The 25,429-nt window shown below is 39.9% G+C and overlaps 2 protein-coding genes across 3 annotated transcripts in view; both read right to left on the bottom strand.

Moving 5' to 3' along the window:
* LOC129236851 (multivesicular body subunit 12A) overlaps positions 1 to 25,429 on the bottom strand; it is a 132,380-nt gene that overhangs the window by 29,018 nt on the left and 77,933 nt on the right. For both annotated transcript variants that reach the window (XM_054871113.1, XM_054871112.1), the window contains exons 2-3: positions 11,306 to 11,879; positions 5,774 to 5,932 (exon numbers count right to left, since the gene is read on the bottom strand). In XM_054871113.1, the coding sequence (XP_054727088.1) occupies positions 5,774 to 5,932; positions 11,306 to 11,478 (332 nt within the window). In that variant the 5' untranslated portion in view covers positions 11,479 to 11,879. The remainder of the gene's footprint in view (positions 1 to 5,773; positions 5,933 to 11,305; positions 11,880 to 25,429) is intronic.
* Positions 11,794 to 14,694, bottom strand: LOC129238382 (tigger transposable element-derived protein 1-like). The gene is made up of 2 exons (XM_054873408.1): positions 13,422 to 14,694; positions 11,794 to 11,879 (listed from the first exon to the last, which is right to left on the bottom strand). Exons 1-2 carry the CDS (start codon positions 14,692 to 14,694, stop codon positions 11,794 to 11,796), a joined length of 1,359 nt encoding a protein of 452 aa, XP_054729383.1.

Genomic DNA, 25,429 nt, shown 5'->3' with positions numbered 1-25,429 from the left:
GTCTGACTCCGACAGGTTCGGTAATCAGTAAGCAACAAAGTTAGCCTTATCTATCCACTTAAGGTATGTCCATGAATATTTAAACAGCTTCGTCGGTTTGAGGTCCTCTACTGTGCAGCAGTACTCACTAGGCGCTGAATATGCCCACTTAGTCATTGCTCATGTAAAAGATCGGGATAGATTGGAGGCGTTCGAGGGAACTTCTGAGGCTAACAAAGCTGCAGCTCTGAAATTTGGCGGGTGTCCTTACCGGGCATTGTACGTTAAGTATTCATGCGGAGAGACTTGGGAGAGCATTAAGTCTTTTCTGCAGAAGGTTATTTTGAGCATGAAGTGGAATCATCTTAGCACCCATCTCCTCAGCTGCCCTGCTCTCGTCGGGCTAAGATTCAGATATCTTGGCTCTCACTTTTTTGCTACACCTGTGGATATAGCAGATTTAAATATCAGTAAATTCACCAAGTGTGAATTTCATCAGCATCTCGAAGTGATTAACGTAATTAGTTGTCGTTTGGTCATCGTCCTCCTTCTTCCCCCTTTTCAGTTTTTGTTTGGTTTTCCGTCTGTTTTTCCTCTGTTCATTTATCCTAACCCAAGGTTTTGGTTTCATTTTTTGAGAGCTCTGCGTTTCAAAAATATATTAATTTGAGCTCAAGTACCTTTGCTAACTCGGAAAAAGGAAGTGTACCTCGTGGGAGCCAAACACCACGGAATGATTGTAAGTCAAGCGGACTACGAAGTAAATTTGGACTTGAAAGATATGATAGTCAGGTTAGGTTAGGTTGGTATGGTTGCCCAGGGAATGAGCACACTTGGAGGAAGAAAGATGCGTCTTTTGTGATACCATTATGAAGGAGGTGAGGTGAAAGGGAAAGACCGATGGGATGCAGGGAGAGGGCGGGGAGAGATGGTGCTGGGATGGTTCGCATGATAGTCAACGTGAGCAATTTCCACTTTCCACAAAAGCGTCATTTGTTTTCAGACGCTGGTACTTATCGATTAACCCTCGTATAACTTAAACCTTTATTCATAGAGCAGAATCCAATTACTCATTTATTTGAAAATCCACTATTAATATTTATCTGAGTAATCAACATTGATTTGTTTTTGATTTGGTTTTTGTTTCAACGTAAGCAACGCTATACGAAACCAATGTAGGTATGTTTGAAAGTAAATTGTAAATTGTAATTATGTGGAAAGGCACACACAGGTGTTACTGAGATTTTTTTTTTCTTTTTTTATTACTGCAGAAGGCATTTCAAAATAAATAAAAATAGTATTAATAATGTAATGCGACTCTTTAATTGCGTTAAATATTTATTGATTGATTTCCTAGTAGTTGTATACACTGCCTCACGTCAGACTACTTTGCCTGTAGATTATAAAAGTCCTTACTCGATTTACAGCAAGATAAATTCAAGCTCTTGGCAGTGAAAGTGTGCGCCTACAGTCGTCCAATGCAGTAGACGGCCGGCTAAATTCGCTTTGCGGGGCAGAGGTAAGTAGGAAAAGTAAATAATAACTACAGTAAATAATAATAGGTAAATATCTTCTAGGATTTTTTTTTTGCGGGTGAGGTAGAGTGCAAAATACCTCCGCACTTACAGCGACCGTCGTCTACTACGTCGACTGTTGTGGCCACGAAAATAATCCCTTCTCTCCCTCTGGTGCATCCATAAAGGATTAATTCTATTCACCCATGTCTGGGTCCACCATCTTTCTTTCTAAATGCTCGTCTTCTTGTATCTCTATCTTGGCGGCTTCGCTTTGGTGCACTGTGTTGAGGTCTATTTTTTTTTCGTAGGACGTTCTCGATGTATTTCTTTACCGCGTTCCAGCTGTCCCCGCGTTTGAGCTTTTTGCTTATTATGTTGCTCCCTCAGAGCATTTTTTTCCGCGAGCCATCTGTCACAGTTAAAAAACGTGTGTTCACAGTATATGCACTTGGAATAGCTTACCTTGCCCATGCGGTATATGTATCTCCGGAAGTATCCGTGGCCCGAGAGGAACTGAGTTAAGAAGTTGTTAATTTCCCCAAAATTCCTTTAGACCCATTTTTAAATAGATGGAATAAGTTTCGCCGTCCATCTGCCACTCGGTTTAGTGTGGTTTGGCATCTCCGTTCTGCGACGCTAGTGATGACGTGTTTCTTCTTAGAGTTCCACGCACCCATTCGTTCCCGGGCCATGGGGTCGGCGAGTATCTCCCCGCTGATGTCACAATGGGCTCATATATCCTGAAGGTGTCGCTTTTCCAAGTGTTTTAGGTGGCAGCTACTACTTGTAAAATCTAACCTAACCTATAGACGTACGTCGTGGCCATTGAAAGCGTTTTTACTGCGTTCTTAAAGGATAATTTCCGTTGATTTTTTGAGCACTTATTTCATATGCACGCGAGAAGTGCAAAATTTTGTGAGGCTCTGCAACCATTTGCGCAAACCTTGCAAATTAGTTTGCACAAAAGTCTGTTCTATGCTGCTGGAACCACCTGGACCCATAAACAGTGAAAGACTATCATTTCAGCAGCATTCCCTATAATCCGAATGGGATGTTTTATGCTGTTACAACAACCATAACCTGGCAAATCACTGTAAGATAAATGACTGCCCATGCGAGGGGGCCCACTTGAATCACTGTAAATATGTTGAATAAACTAGACCGGATTTTTTTAATAACTTTTTATTTTTCTTATTTTTGAAGTGGTGTGTGGACGTTGATTATTTATCGATTTGTATAGTCATTTTAATTAAAATGTTGATCAAAAAGCAAAACAATTGGAAAGGGAAACGCTTGTCATCTAACATACATAATTAGCGACTCATGTGCACTGAGTTTTTATTACACGAGTATAGGCACCTATAAATATGTATGTCTGTATGTACGAGTACTTGTTTAGCGAATCAATTAGTCAAGGTCTTAATGAGTCATTTACATATTGAACTGGACAAACGATTATCAATTAAATAAACAGTTCCACTGCTATGCGAGCTACTAACACATTCCCAACACCAACCAACCTTGATCAAAAAGTTCCCGGAATATATGCAGAACAATTCAAAATACATGTTTATGCCTCAAAAGTGAGATTATCGCCTTCAAAGTACTCCCCTTCAACTGCCATACACTTATGCCAGCGTTTGATCCAGCTCTCGCAATATTTCTGGAGCTCTATTTTCCGTATAGCCATCGGAGCCGTCTTTTATTTTTCCATTACTTCTTTTCGGCTGTTAAAATGCTTTCCCTGTAGTTGTTTTTTGACTCGATCGAACAGGTAAAAATCGCAGGGATCCACATCAGGTGAATTCAATGGCTGTTGGATGACATTCATTTCATTCTTGGTCAAAAATTTACGGATAATGATGGCACTGTGCGACGGTGCGTTATCAGAATGCAAAATGTAAGAGTTGTTTTCCCACAAATTCTTTCTTTTTTGGCGAATTGCTTCATGTTAACGGCGCACAACTCCCAAATAGTACTCTTTATTAACTGTCTGATCTTCTGGCAAAAATTTCTGGGGTAGCATAACGTAATCCATAAAAAGCATCGCCTCCTTTTTTTGACTGAAAACGAGATGGTTTTTTTGGTCATGGTTCATTTGGAGCTCTCGACTAAGTCGCCTGATGTCTGGATTCCGAGTCGTACTCATAAACCCACGTCTCGTCTCCAGTAATGATGCGTTTGATGAATGTTGGGTCGGATTCAGCCTCGGAAATCATGTCTTTGGTGATACGAGTACCAACGCGGTCCCTTTTTTCTATGAAATTCAGGTCCTTTCATTTGGAACTCTCCACTCACTCGCCTGATGTCTGAATTCCGGGACGCACTCATAAAACTATGTTTCGTTGGGTCGGATGATGAATGTTGGTTCAGATTCAGCCTCGGAAATCTTGTGTTTGCCGATATCAACGCGGTCCCTTTCTTGCATGAAATTCAGGTTGCTTAGCAGCAAAACAGCGTAAACCCAACCCATTAACTACAATGTCCTAAACGGCTCCATAAGCAATGGCAAGTTCATGTCCTTTGTCAGCTCTTTGATGGTTAATTTGCAGTCATTGATCAACTTTTCTATCACTTAATTGATGTTATTTGACGCATCAGTTTTCGCTGGCGAAGGCCTGCCTCTACGCTCGTCATTCTCGATGGGCTTACGATCTCTTCTGAAGCGTTCATGCCACTCCTAAACGGCTGCTTTCTTTAGAGTGCCATTGCTAAAACATTTTCTTTACATTTCTAAGGCTTTCGTAACATTCAAACCATTTATAACGCAAAATTTAATACAAACTCAAATTCAAATCCATTTTTAAAACTGTAAGAAGTCGAAAACACGTGCAGAGGTACATAAATCTACTCAAGACGGCGTAACTTTTCCAATGTCAAGCAATGGCGTTAAAATATTGGTAGGAACCTAACAAAGAAAGAACCGGGACTCAAATCAGTTTACTACTTTTATCGTCAACTGACGGTTGTTCCGGGAACTTTCTAGAGAATCTGACTTGGGCTGTCGTTTTCTAATATAGAATCAGACTTAGGCTGTTGGTTGCGATGTTGGTTTAAGTAGTGATTCGTCCAGAGTCCAACTAGCGCTTCCGCACCATTTTGTTGCCACATCCTCGTTACCAACTTGTTTATCAGTTATTTACAGAATGACTATACCCAGTCTGGGCGGTGCAGGAATCTTATCAGGTTGTTGACATCGAAGCCAGACTCTCGAACACCAGTTTGCCCAGGTTTAATATTCTGGAAGGTTGATTCCTTTTTCTCTGGTTGTTTGCAACTGTGGCTGTATGTGTTGTGAGGGATGCCCATTTTGGCTGCTTCTTCTCCCACAGACCAAAAGCCAGTTATGACTGCCGTTCCTCAGGAGTCCCGTCGTTGCATGTTTATCAGTATTGACGATTGCTTAAGGTTGTAGGTGGGCCATAACGTTCTACTACGAGTAATATTGCATTTCGTCTGGTCTCTCGATCTACAATCCGCAATTCGGAGATATTTTAGGGAAATTGTATTCTTGACTACACCTAATGGTGTGAATACCAATTCTGACAGATTGTTATTCATGACAGATCCCCTTCTTGCCAGTTCATCTGTTTTTTCATTTGCCTTGTTCTGCTTATGGATAAAGTTCATACGCTTCCTCTTCCGGATCTCTTAAGATTCATGAATGAATCCAAAAATTTGCGAACGAGTGACCTCAAACCAATTTTCCGTCTTACCTTTCATACTGCATCTAACCTAACTCTCTATTTTTTCTGCTGTAAACTATCCGGGTGTAGTGCAATGGTCTTCCTGATTGAGTGCTTGGACTTGTCCAACCCCCCCGGGAACTTTTTGCTCAAGGTGGTATAATGAAACAGCTGTATTGCATGGTAAAAGATTCTAATTTTAGATATGCAAAACAAAAAGGCTGCACTTGCACTGCGAGGAATTCGAACGGGGCAAGTAAAGCGAACGGAGCAAACAAAACAAGAAGCAACTGCGGAAGCAACTGCGGAAGCAACTGCGAAAATGTGAAAATAAGAATATAAACTAGAAAAGAATTGTATGTAATAGTTTTGTAGAAAGCACTTCAATTGAAAAACTTTGCGTATTCGCACACCTCGTAAACTCTACCCTCACTTAGAGAGCATATCCGGTCATTTTCATGTTGAAAAACAAACAATCGCTTAATTAAATTTCGATAAACAAATGCCTACGAATTTGTATATGCAAGTTATCTACTCATAGATAGGCAGATATAAAACACAAGAATATAAAATTTTTTCTCGATTACTCACTTGAGCGTTTCCACTACATACTCGGGCAAGCCCTCAGTCTTCGATAGGCACAAATAGCGTGTGCTCTGACGTCCGAAGAGTATATTATTTTCACGAAATAAATTCGCATCGGCATCTTGATCATAAGTACGATGTATGGGTGTGAAATTCTTTGGGCATCTAGAAGAAGAAAATTGTAAATGAGTTGCACATAAAAAAAAATATTAATAAATTATTGTAAAGAAAAATAAAATAAAAAAATAATTCAGCAGCGTTGTAATTGAAGCATGGGGGAAAAAACTATCAGCAAACACGCGGCACGCAAACACGAGCTGCTTGAGTTGAAGCGCTGGGAATTAGTTCTTGGAAAGAACAAAAATGCAAGGCAAGCCAGTTGAGTGAAGTCGGTGGCGCAGGTACGGTGGTCTAGAAAGGAAATCGCACTAATCAATTAACGCGCAAATGAATTGAGCAAGCAGAAACAGAGACGATTTTGCACCTGCTGTGCCACTATTCTGCTCTATCCACAGACGAAGATTCCCCAATTTAGATATATAATTTTTTAATGAGTTGGGAAATCTCAGCACCTGAAATTTATGATTGGTTTACATTGATTTTACAAGAAATCAATCTAAATTCTCCATGCGGCACCATAGTAGGTACGAGCCTGAGTGCGTTCGTAGCAGACAGCCGCTTCAGCAAGACCTAATCTAATCTTATAGCAACCACTTCAATCTTCAGTTGTCCACCAGCAAAGACTAGCAATCCAATATTAACTCTAGGCTACGTCAAGAGTTTATGGATAGATCAAAAATGGATTTTGGAATAGAACGAGAAGTATTCCCCCAGCTACATTCCCTGACAGTTGAGATTAGGTTACAATAGATTGGCCGATCAGTAATGATCTAACATAGATCAGTAACTAGCTCTAATGATAATTTAAACGCTTATGATGTTCTAGGTTAGTGCCGAGTAGCTACATCAAATAATAGTGTACTGGCAACACTGCGTCAATAGTAAATATATACGTATATGTACTATTCCGAAAAGAGGAGACCTTCCTTTAGTTTTAGCCAAACTTTGTAAGCGATAGACTTGGTAGAAAAACCTTCTAAGAGAAGGAGGTTGAATTAGTTTTAAAGGTGACACACAGATGGCGCTATTTATCACTTTATCGCGTTGGCAATACTGAATATATATTTATGACAAAGCCTCATCCCTAGGCTTTGTTTATCAGTATGTGTCATTTCGCTGAAGTATAAACAACGCAGTGTTTTCGTGCTCCGAGTATGTCAACTTTCGTGCCGTCGAAACGCAATTTGCGGGAAGCTTTGCTTTTCTGCTTCAATTTGAAAAAAAAATACAGCCCAAGCCCGTGAATTGCTGCAGGAGGCCTACCCAGACCATACTCCGTCGATTTCAACATGTGAGTACTGGTTTCGACGATTCAAAAGTGGTGATTTTCACACCGAAGACAAGGAGCGTCTTGGCCAGCCCAAAAAGTTCGAGGACGCGGAATTGGGGGAATTGGTAAACGAGGACTCGTGCCAAACCCAAGAAGAGCTTGCTGAATCATTGGGCGTTGATAAATCAACCGTTTGCAAGCGTCTAAAAGCGATGGGAATGATCCAAAAGCAAGGACATTGGCTCCCGTACGAGTTGAAGCTGCGCGACGTCGAACGGCGATTTTTTACGTGCGAATTGCTGATCGAGCGACAAAATCGGAAGGGTTTTTTGCATCGGGTGGTGACTGGCGACGAAAAATGGATCCACTACGATAACCCAAAACGCAAAAAATCATGGGGTTTGCCCGGCCACGCATCAACGTCGACGGCCAAGCAGAATATTCACGGCAAGAAAATCATGCTCTGCATTTGGTGGGATCAGGTCGGCGTCGTATATTTTGAGCTGCTCCAACCGGGCGAAACAATCACGGGGGATCGTTACCGACTGCAATTGATGCGTTTAAGCCGGGCATTGAAAGAAAAACGACCGGAAACGGTAACAAGGCACGACAAGGTTATTTTGCAACATGACAACGCTCGGCCGCATGTTGCTCAACCTGTCAAAAATACCTTGGAACGCTTGGCTGGGAAGTGTTACCCCACCCGCCGTATAGTCCAGACATAGCTCCCTCCGATTATCATTTGTTCCGGCATATGAGTCTCGATTTGGCGGACCAGCGGTTCTCCTCGTACGAGGCTACCAAAATATGGGATGAGTCATGGATAGCCAAGCAGCGGCCAGAATTTTGGAGAAACGGCATCCGGAAATTGCCCGAAAGATGGGCGAAAGTTGTAGCTAGCGATGGCCAATACTTCGAATAAAATATTTTGTACCGTTTTTTCACAATAAAGCCCCAAATCTTCGAAAAAAAACCTTTAAAACTAATTCAACCTCCAATATTTGAGTATTACACTAAGCCGAGACCCTTAAAGTCAACAGTGGGTGCAAAGGGTGACGAGCACCCAAAAAACGTGGAAGTCTACGAAAGTCTATGAAATATTGTTGATAGTTTCTATTCTACCATATATCTGCGGCATGTTCCTGCAAAAAAACAGTGACGGCACAGTTCTACAAGTATGTTGGCGTACTGCAGCAGCTGCGGGCATGCCTCACCCACCCTATACTACTGATATAAGCCGTTGCTTTAGTTTACCCATCCCGTAAGATGAAGTCACACCTCGATGGAGCTCGTGCAGGATGACAAGAAAGCTGTAATTGCTGTGCTAACTGGTTAATTTCAGAAGATTATTAAGGGAACTTGCTACAACTGAAGAGTTTAGTATTCCCTCAAGATAACTATACATCTCCCAAAAAAATCATTTTATTCCTTAAAGAAATCTTAGAGACTTCCAGATCACTGTAGTGGTTTTTCGCTCGCGATCTATGCACTTGGCATGGCATCTAAGCTGGCGAGCACGACGAAATTACCTACTTCTAAACTAACCTCTGTTTTCGACACCTCGATCGCGGCTATATCTCTAAGGTCAGTTATGATCAATTCGTAGTGTAGCCAAGTGAATTTTTACTCGATCAGAGAACATACTTGAAAATTGGGAAAGAAAGAAAGTAAAAAAAAAAACAATGGAAACTGTCACGAGAGAAAAACTAATTGCCCGTGCCAAAAAAAATTTCACGTTTTTTTGGGTTTTTTATATTCACCAGCCGAGAAAAAAGGCTAATCCAGCTAACATAGCCTCAGGATCTTTATTCACTACGCTATGTCTATGTCGTCGTAAAGCTCATACCGCTCGGTCTTTCATCGCCTACAATACTGATACTACGATCCTACGATACTAAAGGTCTAAAAATATCCCACAGAATCTTTCTCTCAAACACTCCAAGGGACGCTCCATCGGATATCGTCATCGCCTAAGCGTCTGCGCCATACGTTAAGATGGGCATGATGAGGAAGATAAAGCAAGGTGTACCGCAGGGTGGTGTGCTTTCGCCCTTGCTGTTCAACTTCTATATCTCGAAGCTCCCCCAACCAACAGCGTGAGTTTTCCTGGTCTCATATGCTGACGACTGTACGATAATGGCGTCGGGCAATGACATCGACGGCCTGTGTTCCAAAGTGAACAACTACCTCACCGACCTTTCTCGCTTTTTCACTGCGAGGAATCTCCAACTTTCCCCCACTAAATCCACGGCGACCCTCTTCACCACTTGGACAAAGGAGGTCAAACTGTTCCTTAAGGTAAAAGCCGGTGACACACCAATACCGACAGTAAACAACCCTAAAATCTTGGGTGTAACCTTTGACAGTTTGCTCTCCTTCTCAGCGCACACAACCGCAATTGCCACTAAAGTCCAATAAACCGCAACAAGGTCCTCAAATCACTTGCTGGCAGCACTTGGGGCAAAGACAAAGAACTGTTGCTACCGACATTTAAGACAATTGGTCGGCCGGTTCTAAACTATGCAGCGCCTGTCTGGTCGCCTGGAACTAGTGACACGCAGTGGACAAAGCTTCAGACATGCCAAAATACTGCCATTCGGACAGCGACCGGTTGCCTCCTGATGTCTCCGGTTCAACACCTACACAACGAGGCACAAATGCTCCCAGTAATGGAGCATAACAAACTGCTCAGCAAGCAGTTCCTGCTGCGATGTTACCGCAGGTTTCACCCCTGCAGACACCTGCTTGAGCCTGAGCCGCCTCCCAGGCACGTCAGAAGACATCTCTTATACTACGTTGACGAAATCCAAGACAAAACTGACCGCAATCTACTGGACCAGACAGTATTTAGACAGTCAATAAACGACATTCACCGGGAGACCGTCACCACCTTCTTAAGCTCCCGTCCTGTGGATGCCGTAATCGGAGTCCAACCACCACCTACAGCAGATGAAGAGCTCCAGCTTCCTCGTGACTGGCACAATTCCGTTCTGGATATTGTAGCAGGTTAAACTCCTACCTATTCAGAATCGACCCCGACATACCAAACATATGCCCGGCATGTGAAGGCACCCCACACGACACTAACCACCTTTTCATATGCCTCTAAAACCGACTCATCTAACACCCCTCTCCCTCTGGACCCATCCCGTCGAAACAGCATGTTTCCTGGGCCTACCCCTAGATGAGCTAGACGAAGATGACAGGTGATATACCCGACACTGGCAGGGCTACTATTACTGTTAACAAACAAACAAACAAACGGGCATGATGAGAGCTTGTTAGAGTGTTAGTTTTGTTTGTCGTTCAAGAGGACTTTACTACTCAAATGCCTACTTAGTTCAAAGTAGCACTTGTTGGCAAAAGATATTCTCCGTTAAAGAGGCAAAAAATTACTTGTCAAAAATACTGACCTCGACAATGGTGTGTCCTGGACATAGCTAAACCCCATAAAGAACCTTTAGCGCAGCAAGTAATAAAGAGGAGATCCAACACTGCAAAATGTGATTGATTCAAAGGCGGAGCTCATATAAAGCTTTTTAAAGCTAAAATGTTTTTTTTTTTTAATTCATTTATTTATCTTTCTTTGCATTTGCCAGATATTTCGCGCTATGCCGAATAAATTATTTTCTTCACTTGCACTGCACTATTGACCCACTGTATAAGTGCATTGCGTTCCTCAACGAAACCTATGCGTGTATGTATGTACATATGTATTGTGTGCGTGTTACGCCAAAGTAAGAGGGGCAACTGCTACAAATAATACTTAGATAGGGAATTTCAAGAAAAATTCATGCATGCGGAAGCGTTGTGGGCTAATTATGCGACCGCAAGTACGAGTGCCAGCAACACCGTCACCACCAATAAGAGCACCCAATGCAGCAACAATAATAGCATTAACCGCTATTTAGCTAAGAACTAGCAGCCCTCAAGTAGCAGCAGCAGCAGCAGCCACTTTCTTAGGCAATGCAATTGGTTAATGGCGGCACTTCTGCAAGTGCATTTTGCGCTTTAAGAATGCAGCGACAAGCACCCTGTGTTTGGACGCGTATATGACCTGATCAACGCGTTTTTACTAGATAAAACATTGAGTGGGGAAGGTTTTTGATTTTTTTGTTGCTTTTTTATATATAAAAGTGGCTACGTACTTCTCATAATCCTCCACAATTTGCAGCGATGTGATGGGACGATTGTCGGGCAAAAAACTCATTATGGAATTGATGACATTCTTCTGTGTGGATAGTCCGCCGACCGAGTTGATAGCAGTGGGTGATGTGGTCACCGCCATGCCGCTCTGTATATGTTTGCTAGCTTTATTCATATTGTTGTTGCTATTACTGCAGCTGTTGTAGAGACGTTGGAACAGGTGGTGCGCTGGTGCGTTGGCTTAGAAGACGTAGAAGTATTGTCGCTCCTGCTCAAATAGTTGTTTGTGGATGTAATTTTTTTAGCAGTTAGTTGATTCAATGCTTTTGTTGTTTTAGCGTAATCGTTGCTAGACCCATTGACTTTCACCACAAAACGTTTGACTGGCTATATGACTGGAATATTTTATTTCTTTGCACTTTGTTTTTTTTTTTAATTCTTTATTTTTACTATTTTTATTCAATACGCTTTGAATGCCAATTTCGCGTTGTCACTGTGTTTTTGGTTTTTCTTTTTTGTTCGGTACTTCGCCTTCGTCTGTGTTCTCTGGCGCGTTAAAACATGGAATTTTTAATGCTAAAAGTACAAGAAGAAAAAGATAAATATGTTAATTAGACACTTTTTGCACAGCTTGAGTATAAAGTTACTAAAAAAGGTTTGATGAATAGGACAGCAAGTTAATAATAGTGTTGTGCGTTACATTCTTGACTATGGGGTTTAGGTCGAGCTTCTCCTTCGAATCATTAGTTGTTGTTATTCGCCTACAAATGAGATACCAACAGTTCTAAGGCGCCTCCAAACGACATATTACTTTTTGGTAGAGCCTTTCATGACAAAAATGCGCTCAGTGGTTTGACTTAATATTTACCTTACAAATTGTTAACGACGTGTCTACTGGTTGGTTATTTAATAAAATTTATATTAAGCATATCTAAAAATAAATGCCTTAGGTTAGATTAGGTTATGGTGGTAGTTGGTCCGTATGGCCAACTCACTTAGACCTTACTGGTCCTTTGTGATACCACTATGCGACACGGGAACCTTGTTTACTTATCTTCATGAAACCATTTTGAGGCTCTTATAAAGCGCAGATTTGGTCTAATCCCCAAGCCAGACAGTTCTGTAAGAGAATTGAAAAAGTGTTTACCTAGACATGTCCGTTAAGTTGGCCCCGCCATTTTTGAATTTCGTGTTTATTGAAATTGTGCTGCAATGTGCTATTCTTGTGCCGTATTGTGCCGCCAAAAGAAATTTTATATCTATTTTTTTTCTATTATTTTTTCAATTTTTAAATTATCAACCGTTAAGCTGGCCCCGCCATTTCCTCCGATCTGGAAAAATTAAGAAGCACTGAGTTCTGTTCGACTTGTGCTGTTTTGTGCCACTTTTTGTTTTCTCGTAATTGCCAAAATAACAGTGAAAAATTTTTTTTTTGTTTTTTCGAAACACACAAAAATTTTTTTTTGCGAAAAAATTACTTGTGCTGTATTGTGCTATGCCTGTGTAATATTTTTGCCCTCTAGCGTTTTTTTCTAAGACATCTAATTAATGGAGAAAAATTGAAAAATAATTTTTATACAGTAGGTTCTGTTTTTATGCGGTAGATACGTTCCGCAAGAAACAGCATAAAAAAAAACAGCATAAAACAAGCTACTAGTTCTATAGTAAAATTGTAGATACGTTCCAAAGTGCTAAAACCGCATAAACCTGAAATAATGTAATAAAATCGCATAAAAAAGGGCACTAGTCCCATATTATAACTATAGATACGTTCCATAGACCACATGAATCTGAAATAATTAAATAAAATCGCATAAACAAAAAATTGTATTTTTGAAAATTATACCTTTATTTAAGAAACGTCAGAATCGAAAAATAAATTTAAGTCAGAAATAGAATCAGACAATACCCAGATGTTGCGCATTCGTTTAGGACTTGGCGTAAAATCCCTTCCGTCACTTGAAGAAATGTACACGTCTGATCTGGATGGTGATGCAGACGGTTCCATACTTGTAGGATTAGCATTTCTGATGTAATCTGTGATGAGTTTTTGCTTAGCTGGTTTAGAATCTTGTTTATACAATTCCCGATAGGTCGACATGCATAAATTAAGTTCACGTTGGAATTTCAAGGCCCGCTCAGTATCTGGATCATTGGTCAGATAATAATTTTCTAATTCCCTGCACATCTGAATTCCTTTTCGATTCACATTTGACGTAAATGGTGTTATTTCATCTTCCGATTCGATGTCTTTTCCAGAATCACCAGCAATGATTTCCATTAAGTCTTCATCATTTAGCTCTGCGTCCAAAAGTAGCTCATCAATATCTGCGCTGCATAATGTTTCAAACCCCTCTGCACCAATTTCATGACCTAAAGATATAATTTCTGATATTGATATTTCTTCTGATAGACTTCCGCTTTGATTGCATTCTGGCCAAACCGTTTTCCAGCAAGTATTTAAAGTTTGTGGTTTTATAGCTTTAACTGCCAAGCCAGCATGATTTATGCAGTCCAAAATCGAAAATTTTTTCCAGGCATCCGTAACTGTTATCCCTTCATTCTCTATCTTGTCCAAAATGTGCTGAAAGGTGAACTTTAGATAATGTTTTTTAAAATTGCAGATAATGCCCTGGTCCAATGGTTGCAAAATGCTGGTTGTATTTGGTGGGAGAAACACTATCTCGACATTGGCATGTTCAATATGCGGATGACCTGGCGCGTTATCGATAAGCAAAATCACTTTGAACTCGAGACCTTTATCCAGCAAATATTTTTTAACTTCCGGCACAAAATATCGATTAAACCATTCTGTGAAAATTGCAGTAGTCACCCACGCTTTTTTGTTGGCTATCCAATGAACAGGAAGTTTTGCCATGTCTTTACCCTTCAGCGATCGAGGTTTTAGTGATCGATTTATAACTAAAGGTTTTAATATCCGATCCCCGGACGCATTGCTGCAAAATAAGAAGGTGACTCTATCTTTTGCTGCTTTAAAACCGCTTGCAGATTTTTCTGATTTAGCAATATAGGTACGACTAGGCATCTTTTTCCAAAATAGCCCAGTCTCGTCGGCATTAAAGACTTGATCTGGGCTATATCCTCCATCTTCAATAATTTTGAGGAACTTCTTTGGAAAACTTTTAGCTTCATCATCATCTGCTGATGCAATTTCACCGGTAATCTTTACGTTATGAAATGCATTACGCTTTAAAAACCCAGTTAACCATCCTGTACTGGCTGAGAACTCTGCTATGTTGTGATCGCTGGATGAAATAGTAGGATCCGAATTTTTCAGCTGCTCATACAATCGAAGTGCTCGTTCTTTAATTAGTTGGCCATTTGTGGGGATTCTCTTCTGGTTTAAATCTTCCAACCAAATTAATAACATTTTCTCTAATCTTTCTTTTGTACTACCTCTTGAATACGACGCTTTTTTAGCATTTAACTCTGTTCCACTAATTACCGATGCCCTTATTGCGGCCTCATTCTTCTTAATTGCTCTTATAGTAGATTAACCAAATTTAAAATGTCTCCCAACAGATGCATAACGTTCGCCTGCTTTTAAGCGGTCCAAAATTAAAATTTTAGTTTCTAGGGAAATTGCATTTCTATTCCTTTTTTCTTTTTTGTTGGACATTTGTGAGCAGGGTTAAATAACCTTTAAAATTTAAATTAAATTGTGAATGATTAAGAAGCAATTTGAATATAAAACGCTTTTACTTACACAAAAACAGCTGATAATTTAAAGACTCGTCCGTTTCTCTAAGCAGCCAGTTGATTAATAATCTTCATTCTTTCAAAAAGCACGCAAGCAAGCAAAAGCAAAAAAATAACTGTACAATGTACATACGTACATACTTAGAAGTAAAATAACAACAACAATAGAAGATCAGCAAAAAAAATAACTGTGCAATATTCATGCATATGTACTAAGAATTAGAATAACAACAACAATAGAACATCAGCAACGGCAAAACAGCAAAAGAAGCTAAGCAAACACAGTGGGGCTAGGCCGCACAACAATAAATAAATAAATAAGCAAAAATTTTTTAATTTTTTAAAAAACCGCACTATTTCAAAATCGCATAAAAAAAGCCGCATAAAAACAGAACCTACTGTATTCTAAAAAATTATTTTTCAATTTTTCTCCATTAATTTGACGTCTTAGAAAAAAACGCTAGAGGGCAAAAATATTACACAGGCATAGCACAATACAGCACAAGTAATTTTTTCGCAAAAAAAAATTTTTGTGTGTTTCGAAAAAACAAAAAAAAAATTTTTCACTGTTATTTTGGCAATTACGAGAAAACAAAAAGTGGCACAAAACAGCACAAGTCGAACAGAACTCACTGCTTCTTAATTTTTCCAGATCGGAGAAAATGGCGGGGCCAGCTTAACGGTTGATAATTTAAAAATTGAAAAAATAATAGAAAAAAAATAGATATAAAATTTCTTTTGGCGGCACAATACGGCACAAGAATAGCACATTGCAGCACAATTTCAATAAACACGAAATTCAAAAATGGCGGGGCCAACTTAACGTACATTACCTAGACAACCAGCTCTGATTTTAGCTAAGGCTGGACAATTGCAAAGGAAGTGCTCAACTGTTTCTTCCTCTTCCTCATCTCTACAACTTCTACAATATTCATGGAAGAAAACTCCTGGTCTGAAGGAATGTCTGCCAAATAGCCAATGACCGGTTAAAGAACCGGTTAAACAAGACCTTCGAGATATTGTCTCTTGAGAGACTAAGCAATTCCTTTGTCCGTTTCTTGTTTATTTGCGGCCATAATAGAATAGCTGTTACACATGTATCTTCATCTCTCCATGACCTATTCCTCTTGGATAATTTCGTTTTTCATTATTAGTTTACTCGTGACCATAGGTATCCCAATGATACTTTTGTCGCTGAGCAGTTGAAGAGCTGTACCTTTCCTGGCTAGCTCATCGACTTTACAATTTCCCACAATATCTCTGTGCGCCGGAACCCAAATAAGGCTGACCGTGAATACGATGCTAATATAATTTAGGGCTGCCTGGTATTGCTGTGCAATCTACGATCTTAGTATAGCCGTATTCATTGATTTAATGGCCGCCTGGCTATCAAAGAATATATTTATAGTTGTTTTTGTTACGGCATGCGTATTTAGATATGTAGCCACTTCTTTTATAGCTAGAACCTCTGCCTGATAGACACTGCAGTAGTCTGGTAGTCGAACGAATAGTTCCAGTCCTCATTCCTTCGAGAAAACTCCATAGCCAACCTTATCATCTAGCTTGGAACCATCTCTATACAAATTTAATTCCCCCCTTCTCCATGGCCTAGGTGTCTGCCACTCCCTTCTTGACGGTATACTCATAAAAAAGCTGTTATTTGGACCTTGCCCATGATTTTAGCGTAACTCGCCTTTTGAGCAGATGGCCACCATACAAGTATTCCATATAGTAAGATTGGCCTAACTACAGAAGTATAAAGCCAATGCGTAACACGAGGTGTTCGTCCGCATTTAATACCGACCGCTTTTTTGCAAGTACTCGTATATAATGCAACGTTGGCCTTCTTTACTCTTTCCTCAATATTAGGTTTTCACGCGAGTTTCTTGTCTAATATGAGTCCTAGGTACTTGACATTCTCTTTCAAAGGAATCTCCACAACATTAAAAATTGGCGGGGTTTATACTGAGTCCCCTGCTCTCAGTCCAACTTTTAAGTGTGGCCATGTTAGAGCGCAGAATATCCATAAGGGTGTTATGTTATTTGCCTTTAACGGCAATTGGTAGAGCATCTGCTTCAGTGACGTGGCAACCCCCTCTTTCCAGGGTCAGCAATTGGGAGTTTACCGCCAAAATCCAGGAGAGGAGAGAGGACTCCACCTTGCGGAGTGCCTCTGCAAACCTGTCTGCTTAGAGTAGTGCTGCCTAATTTAGCCATTACCCTTCTTTTTACGAGTATAGCTTCTATCAGGGCAAAAAGTGTGGTTCAACTTCAAAATCTTCTAAATAATCTACTACAGCGTTTGCATTTATGTTGTTGAAGTTTCTTTCTAGATCTACGAAAGCAACCAATGCAAGGGTGTTTTTTAGAGGTTAGGTTTTCAAGATGAAATAAAACGTATATAATTTAATGTTATGGCCAAGAATTTAGCTTTATTATAAAGATAAGGGGTTGCCATTATGTTTTAAAAATGATTTCGGGCAAGTGGCCGCCGCGGCTGGCTCGAATAAATTCCAGCCGAGAGGCCCAATTTTCGACCACTTTTTGCAGCAATTGGGGCCGTATGTCAGCAATAACGCGCCGAATATTCTCTTCCAAGACGTCAATCGTCTCGGGCTTATCTGCGTAGACAAGCGACTTCACATAGCCCCACAAGAAATAGTCCAGCGGTGTTATATCGCACGATCTTGGAGGCCACGCCACAGGTCCACGGCGCGAGATAATGCGCTCACCAAAAGTTTCCTTCAATAAATCGATTGTTGCGTTGGCTGTATGGCATGTAGCGCCGTCTTGTTGGAACCAAAGGTCGTCCACATCAACATCGTCCAATTCAGGCACGAAAAAGTCATTAATCATGGCTCTATAGCGCTCTCCATTGACTGTAACATTATGGCCGGCTTCATTTTTAAAGAAATATGGACCAATGATTCCCTCTGCCCATAGAGCACACCAAACAGTGACTTTTTGAGGATGTAACGGCGTCTCAGCAATGGCTTGTGGATTATGTTCACTCCAAATGCGACAATTTTGCTTATTGACATACCCATTCAACCAAAAGTGAGCTTCATCGCTGAACAAAATTTTCTTCGATGCGTCGCGCGAACCGAACCATTATTTTCGTAATAAATTTGCACGATTTGCAAACGTTGTTCAGGTGTAAGTCTATTCATTATGAAATGGCAAACCAAACTGAGCATAAATCAAGCTGACAGCTGTTAAAAAGACCATCTACGAAAAAAGTAGTGCCAACTTGAAAACCTAACCTCTAAAAAAACACCCTTTACTACAATACAAACAGCTATAATGTGCCCAAAAAATGATGTTTGTTTGCTTTAATAAAAAAATATTGAATGCGGAGCAGTCTTTAAGCGAGAAATTAATAGAACAAAACACAAACTGTTTTAAAACAATAAACTTTAGATCTTAATAAAAAATAAATAAATCAAAATAATTAAAAATAAAAAAATGCTGAGATAACAAAAATTAAAAATAGAATATAAAATAAGAGACAACCTGCTGACTTGGTACTAAAACAACAATGACGTCTGATACTTGACGTCGCTAGGCTGGCTCATATGTCAATGTCAACAGGCCATAAAAATTTTAATTCAAATAATTATAATGCAGTGAATCATCAAAATTACAAAAAATAAAATCAGATGACAATAAAAAGCGTTATCAAAACGTTGTTTGACACACACACATTTTCGCGCGATAAAAGAAGAGAAAATGACACTCGAAATGCCAGCATTTGAAAACCACCGAAAAAAAGGCAGCGCAAAAAACACGCGCGGCATCTATACTCGCGCAAGTACTCGTATGTACCATACCTGGGCGTACCTACACTTATGCAATTCCGCAGCTGATGCCGCGCCGCATTTCAGCGTCAAGTGGCTGCGAGTGGCGCGAACGCTTTATTAGCCGATACTCATCAACTTAAATTTACACGTAATTTGATTTTTACGGTTGTGCGGGTTTTTACTTTTTTTTTTGGTTTGGCGGCAACTTTGCTTCATATTTGTTTACAGAAAGTTTTCGATAGAATCTCATCGAAAAAAGGAGAGGCAATCAAGTCGAATATTTAAAGACTTAAGTGCATACGGATATGTTGGTTGTACGGATATGGGTGCTAAAATGATGATTTTCGATTTTTAATTTTTTCTTTTTCCTTCTGCGAGAGCACCGATCGATGTTAATTGAAGAAGCAAAGCAGTTAAAGAATTACAGCCATAAGAAAAAAACCAAAGCCACTCGACGACTGAGCTTTTGAGAAAGTCCCCAGAAATAGGTCGAAGCGGCGCAGAGAAAGCCCCCATTCAAAGTGAACAACAAAGAGAAATAAAAAATTAGTATTATTTAAAAAACAAAGAGCCTTTTCTTTTTAAATGAAAATATGCAGCTACTCGCCTGCGTTAAGTTCGACGATATCCTGGGTGACAGACGTTGCTGGTGTTAATAACTCTTCACCCGAATTCAGAGAAGGCTCTGGCGACGCCATGGCGCAGATCCAAACTGGTCAACTTCTGTGGGGGAGAATATCAAATATCTTGGGTGTGAACTCAACATTTCTCTGATCTGGGTTCCAGGCCACAAGAAACATAGAGGGAAATGAAATTGCTGATGAGCTTGCCAGGAAGGCGTCGATTGAATTGGTCTCGGAGATCTCCTACCCGGTCATCGACACCTTTCAGACTGCTGCTCAAAGTGAATTGTCGACTTATTTCTCAGGAAAGTACAAAAGAGATGGAGTTCCATTTATTTGTGTGTTCCATTTCGAAAACCCTTTGGCTCCAGTACGATAGACGTAGAACTCTGAAAGTGCTGGGGACTCCACGCCATTCAATTCCCAAATTCGTAACTGTGCTAACCGATCGGCACACACGCGGAAAAGTTAGGTTTACCATTTAATCCCCATTGCAGAAATTGTGGGGACCTTTCAGATAAGTAGACTATCGAGCATTTTCTCTGTAAATGTCCGGGTTTGGCAGCTAGACGATTAAGATCACTGGCTGCTCCTTTTTCGACAGCTTGGGGCAGCGCGCCAACTTAAATTCCATCAATCTTCTCCATTACAACAACAGCTCTGGCTGGCTGTAGATATTTACGTGTTGAAGGTCTTATAATGGCGCTTTAGTGCTACTTGGGTAGTGCCAGACTGATACTTCAACCATTTCAACTACCTACCTACAATACAGAGAAGTGGGCGCCAATGAAGCACACTCACTTTCAGTCGTGATATAAGTTCCACTCAAGCAGATTATTAAATCTCCCGCTTGCGTTTCTAATGTTGTGTAACTGCCACGAACGCAGAAGAAGTAGTTGGGTTTGTGTATACAGGGTTGCCCATATTCGACGGACCCGACGGATTTCGATGACTCTTTGGGCCTATTCCAATCGACGAATAGGGCAACAATCTTTGCGTCAATTGAATCTTATACGGGAGTAAATGCAAATCAATGCGGATAATTCGTTGTAAAGTGGTCCGACCAATGCCCAACTGCTGAGAACGGCGATTTTGGGATGTCCTTGGCGACGCCTTGGTCGGTTTTGATATAGCCTCTTTGTATTAGAAAGAGCATCACCAGTCGAAAACCCTTCGTACAAACGTTTAATGATGTTCTTAGAAAGCGCACTTTTCACATTATTTAATTTTTTATACGCACGTTGAGTTTTCACAATTCAGTTCTTTTGTTGAATGTAAATTTCAACAATTTGGGAGCTCTCACGTGGCGTGTACTGGTCCATGGTAAAAATTTGCTTGGACTGACGCTTCCAACGCGATATGTCATTAAGCGATCTGACATCTCTGTCAAAAGATACAGGTTTGCCAGATGGGTCCGTCGAATATTGGCAACCCTGTAGTCATGCTTCAGATCTGAATGTGTTTGGCGCATTCCAATTATCTACTTGGAATTTGCAAGCATTTCACAATACTTTTGAAAGCTTCTCTCTTGAGTTCAGTCATGGCAAGCTACACAGACGGGATTTCTTACATTCGATAGTTACCTTCGCAGAGGTGTTGTTGGACCGTGGAGATTTTATTGCAGCTTGGTTGTCAGAGTATATTATTATTTACACAAATGGTATGTGAGGCACGCTCCCACTAATACTATAACAATCCTCCCACCTCGGCTAAATTATTCCGTTTCATACAATTTAGACATTGGAATCATCTGGGTATAATTTTGATGTCCAACATCAAGGAGAAAGATACATGTGAGAAGGAGGAATTTTCATGGCTAAATCACCTCACGTCTGCATATACAGCTGCACTCTCAGATTTCCAACATCAGGAAGGAAAATGCATGAGAGAAGGAGGAATTTTCATGGATAAATCACCCCACATCTGCCCTCTCAGATTCCTAACATCAGGAAGGAAAATGCATGAGAGAAGGAGGAATTTTCATGGGTAAATCGACCCACATCTGCACTCTCAGATTTCCAACATCAGAGAGGAAGATGCATGAGGAAAGGAGGAATTTTCATGGGTAAATCACCTCACATCTGCACATACAGCTGCACTCTCAGATTCCCAAGATTAGGGAGAAAGGTGCACGTCACAGTAGGTAAATGGTTCATAAAAATCCAATCCGGAATGATGAGAGTCTTCAACGAATTGCAACTGAAAACAACATTAATAAGCGAAATAATTTAAATAAGTTGAAATGTAAAACCTTGAAAGACAAGCTTAATAAGTTTATTTGGTTCAATCGATTTATGTATCCTAATTTAAATGATTTGATACGAATTTCGTCAAAGTAATTAGCTGTTCGTTTCTTTTTTCATTCACCAAATTAGTGGTAATCTTATCTCTTTCAGCCATGCCACTAAAGCTTTAAGAGTTGTATAACCTGCAAGCTTTGATCATTCGAACTGAATGGGCTTAACTCTTGGAGCTCACCTTTACCTATACTTCTAAATCGACCCTGCTGGACTTTATTTTAGTTAGATGAAATTTTGAGAAAAGTCTAAATTTAATTCCGTAATATGAAAATATTTTAACTGCTTGGCTTGTTTGGCTTGTTCGTTAAATTTCTGTACTTACTTTAGACAGTAGTTTTTTTTTGGTAGTCGGGACAACTAGCAACAACAGCACTCAGACACAATTAAGTTCATTGTGCTGCACTCGGATACCCTTTTAATTTTCTTTAAATCTGAGTTGATCTTGTGGTGCTAAGGAGCCAAGGTGGTCGCTTCTTAACACATCAGTGCCAAAGACTTCAAGCCCGATTCGAGCGAAGGCGGGGCAGACGCACAGGAAATGGTCCGCAGTCTCATCCTCCTCTTCACAAACTGGGCAGAGTCTACTGTCTGAGATGCCTACCTTTTCCATGTGCTTCGTCGTCTAGTGCTAGATAGTGCTCCGTCATTAGATTTGCTTAATGACAAAAGGATTTGCGACAATCTCAGCTTGCCAAGTTCGCTTGTGGGTTGTAGTTACCCATTTGCTAACCGTGGCTTTGATGGCTGCAGAAGGGAGTGGCAGAGCCCATCCTAGCTAAGGAGTCAGAGGTCTCGTTAGCCACGAGTCAGTGTGTTGTAGTCTTAATAAGGTCCTCCTGACCCCCACGAGAGAGAATCTGCTCATCCAGACCACTGATGCATAGGCTATAGTCGGGTTGGTGTCGAAATTCTGTATGTACAAAATTCTAAAAACAAAATTCTGCTTTTAAAAGTCTGCTTTTTAAATTCTGCTTTTTTAAAATTCTGCTTTCTAAAATTCTGCTTTCAAAATTCTGTATTACAAAATTCTGTATTAAAATATAATGTTAACAATGTTAAAGAGGTAATGTAATTATTTAATTTATTATTATTATTATTTTTTATTATTATTCGAGATATTAAATAAAAAATAATAATAATAATTTTTTCAGTTTCGATAGAATCCACAGTATTTTTGCGTAGAACTTCTTTTTGCGTGGGCGGCCTTCGGCCGCGCTTCAAAAAAATAACCCTCATCAGTCCGACTCCGGCTACGCAATCCACAGTATTTTTGCGTAGAACTTTTCTAAAAAAAAACGAACAGCTGCGAAGAATTATTAAGAAAAGAAATGAATTAAGACACACTACATATTTAAAAAGAATTCCAAAAAATATTGTAATTGGCTAAACTAAAATATTGTTATCGCTTAAACATATACATATGTATATTTATGGAATAAATGTTTATTTTGTTACTTCTTGTATGACGAAAATCACAGAACATGATTAAAGCAGAATTTTTCGCATTAAACATGCAGAATTTTAAAAAAACAGAATTTTAGAAAGCAGAATTTTAAAAAGCAGAATTTAAAAAAAGCAGAATTTTTTTGCAATTTACAGAATTTTGTCACCCAGAATTTTGTAATACAGAATAATGACACGCTCCCGCTATATTCTTATTATAGCTGTGTAGATCCATAGAATCTTGCTAGGAGAAAGACCCCACCTTTTCCCAAAGACACCTTTGCACTGCCAGAAAGCTGTCAGTGCTTTGGGTGACTTTGTTTCAACTTGTGACTTCCAAAGAAAATTTACTATCGAGGATTACTCCAAGATATATTGTTTCTGTGGATAGCTGGATTGTGCCTCCTATTCGCCTAGGCCGAACTAGTCCAGCAAGCTTCCTCCTTCTGGTAAAGAGGACAATACCATTTTGGGGTTTGCCGATAGCCCATTAGCACAGCACCAAGTGTTAATCATATCCAGAATTTTCTGCACTTTTCTGCAGAAGTTCATAAACGAAGGGCCCGTTAACAAACATTCAACGTCGTACTGTAGGTTACTAAATAAAAATTCAAACTATTCCACAGTTCTTTCTACTCAACTTATTCCAAAAATTACCACAAAAAATAGTTTTTCGCACTTATGAAATTCAAATGGCAGCTTAAGGGGGAGGTAGGGTTTAGCGCTAAAAAAAAAAACACTTTTTTTGTGAATTTTTTACAGAAATATGGCTTAAGATACTTTAATAAAATCAGTTACATGTTATTGTACATCTTTTCAATAAGTTTTTAAAAAATATTAATAATAAAATATTGACAAATAAGCCCATGACAGAGTTTTTTGGAGATATGTTTTTCGAGAGGTGCTCTGCGGTGCCAATCGGCATTCGTCGTAGAATCATCTGAAACTAAAAAAGTCGAATTTTTCAGTTAAAGTATGACGTAATGCTCCCCCCTACATTAATAAAATTTTTTTTTTTTTCATTTTTGTAGTTTTGGTGGCAAAAAAACGTAAAACGAGCATTTTTGGCGAAAAATTTCGCCATATTTGTAAGTGAAAAACAACCTTAAAAAACAAAAAATAAAAAAAAAAACAGTGTAGGGGGGAGGTATTTTTGATTTAGAAAACGTGTGCCAAATTTGAAAAGAATCGGTTGAATAGTTTCGGAGTTGTGATTGGCACCGACTTTTAAGAAGTCGTTTCGGGAAAAACGCGTTTGAAAAAATGACTCTGAGAAATTATCGATGCTCCGCATTCGAGGTAGAGTGCCTACAAAGGCTATAACTTTGAGAGTTCTGCTCCGATCCACTTAAAATTTTGACACAACATTCTTGAAATGATTTACTATAAGATGAGTGAAGAAAAAAAATTTCCATTTTGTGACCCTACCCCCCCCTTAACCAAGGCAAACAAGCAGTGCAAAAACTACACTTTGTTGTCTGCAGCAAAGACAGACAAGAAAATCGCTGAGCCAATGGGAAAAACCAAATTATGGCAAATCACTGGCACAACAAAGAGACAAACAAAACTCGGAAACAAGTTCGGCCTGAGAGGGTGGAGTGATGGCGAGACGAGTTTATAAGTAAATAAGAAACGAACAAAGGGAATGAAATGCAGTGAAATTAGGGAAAGGGACATGTCGAAAGACGAATAAGCACGGATAAGTGGCTGGGTTGATAAGGGCAATGTGCTGGTGTGCTGGACGTCGCGTGGCTGCTGCCAACGACTGATTGAGCTGCTGACTGCTGGCTGCTGGCTGCTACTACGAAGAGAGTTTAAAGCTACAAACATACAAACAAATTTACATCTGATTGAGTGGCGCGGAACAAAAAAAGTTCAAAGTTTACCAAAGCAGCACACAAAGCTAAATGGAATACAAAATTGCACACGAGCCGGAGGACGTGTCAGAGTTAGCGAGAGTCAGCAGTCAGACGCAGCAGACAGCAACTAGTTCGTAGCGGCGGGCGCATTTATGGGGATGTGCTGCACGCGTCACTTGCTGGGCGTGAGAGGTTGGCGTTTTTTTTTTGTTTTTTGTTTTTTGTTTTGTTGGCATTTTTCTTTGTATTTGTTTTTGTGTTTGTTTGCATCAATAATAGAGCAAAGTGCAAATGTTGGCCGGGGCAGCTAACTTGACGACTGCGTGCATGGTCGGTTGGTCGACTGCTTGAATGCCTGACTGACGCTGTTCAAAGTTGTAC

Source organism: Anastrepha obliqua, chromosome 2 (genome assembly GCF_027943255.1).
Source record: "Anastrepha obliqua isolate idAnaObli1 chromosome 2, idAnaObli1_1.0, whole genome shotgun sequence".
NCBI lineage: Eukaryota > Metazoa > Arthropoda > Insecta > Diptera > Tephritidae > Anastrepha > Anastrepha obliqua.
This window is presented reverse-complemented; position numbering and strand designations above follow the sequence as displayed.

Coding starts and splice junctions, on each gene's coding strand:
- LOC129238382 (XM_054873408.1), bottom strand. CDS start 14,694: ATGTTATTAATTTGGTTGGAAGATTTAAACCAGAAGAGAATCCCCACA. Junction 11,880..13,421: donor GCGGGCCTTGAAATTCCAAC/GTGAACTTAATT, acceptor TTGTACTTTTAG/CATTAAAAATTCCATGTTTT.